The sequence below is a fragment of the Mandrillus leucophaeus genome, unplaced genomic scaffold, assembly GCF_000951045.1.
Source record: "Mandrillus leucophaeus isolate KB7577 unplaced genomic scaffold, Mleu.le_1.0 Scaffold165, whole genome shotgun sequence".
NCBI lineage: Eukaryota > Metazoa > Chordata > Mammalia > Primates > Cercopithecidae > Mandrillus > Mandrillus leucophaeus.
In genome coordinates, this window is record NW_012101643.1 from 3,370,742 (window position 1) to 3,371,904 (window position 1,163).

At 46.5% G+C, this 1,163-nt stretch overlaps 1 protein-coding gene across 1 annotated transcript in view; it reads left to right on the forward strand.

Moving 5' to 3' along the window:
• The window catches only part of NID1 (nidogen 1), a 122,744-nt gene that overhangs the window by 49,297 nt on the left and 72,284 nt on the right, over positions 1 to 1,163 (forward strand). Inside the window, exon 9 of the mRNA XM_011976394.1 lies at positions 442 to 687. Within this exon, the coding sequence (XP_011831784.1) occupies positions 442 to 687 (246 nt within the window). The remainder of the gene's footprint in view (positions 1 to 441; positions 688 to 1,163) is intronic.

Here is a 1,163-nt window from a genome sequence, read left to right on the forward strand (position 1 = left end):
AAAAAAAAAAAAAAAAAAAAAAAAATAGAAATTGAGATCAAAGATGTTGAGTCACCAGCCAGTGGCCACACAGCTTGTGAGTGGTACTAAGTGTGAATTCAGGGGCATCTCTTTCCAAGTATGTGTCCTCTCCACCTGACCTTCATCTCTAGTTCTGGGAGTTTTCAAAACTTACTGAGAACCAATTGATGAGAAAAGCAACAAATATACATAATATGAATGATGCCAATGATCATTTGGGAAATCCAGGTATTTCATAGACTCAGACCGAGTACAAACAAATGGTCTTATTTAAGCTGTTCTGTCTGATCTGTCATCTGGTAGCCTTATGGGCAGGGAATGCCATTGGTGCTTTCAAAGCCCTTGATTCAGCTTCTTGCATCCTTAACCATCTTCCCTTTGTCTTCCTGCCTTGTCCCCTCCCTCCTTCCCACTCTGCAGTGATCACTTCCTCCTCCACCCGGGAGTACACAGTGACTGAGCCGGAGCGAGAGGGGGCAGCTCCTTCCCGCGTCTACACTTACCAGTGGCGCCAGACAATCACCTTCCAGGAATGCGTCCACGATGACTCCCGCCCAGCCCTGCCCAGCACCCAGCAGCTCTCGGTGGACAGCGTGTTCGTCCTGTACAACCAGGAGGAGAGGATCCTGCGCTATGCTCTCAGCAACTCCATTGGGCCTGTGAGGGGTAAGGGGACACAGCTCATGCTGGGCACAGGTGCTCATGCATTTTTTAAAACCCCACTCTTTGACATTATTTTTGGTCTCTTACTCGCAGTCTATAGAAGAAAATTATGCTAAAATATCTTCTGGCAGGAAAAAAAAATGTCTTGTTATTTGTGATTCTTCGAAAAGCTGCCTGTCTGTTCTTCCAACCAAAGGCCTATTCATGATCCTATTTAGAGTAAAGTGCAGAATGCTAACCTGTTGAGGTGCCTTACAGAGTGGACCCTCTTAAGGCTACTGCTGGCATTGGCAGGGCTTTTAAAACCCTTTAATATTCAACCTTGAAAAAAATTGTAGGCCAGGTGCAGTGGCTCACGCCTGTCTTCCCAGCACTTTGGGAGGCTGAGGTGAGTGGATCACTTGAGGTCAGGAGTTCGAGACCAGCCTGGCCAACATGGTGAAACCCCCGTATCTACTAAAAATACAAAAATTAGCCAG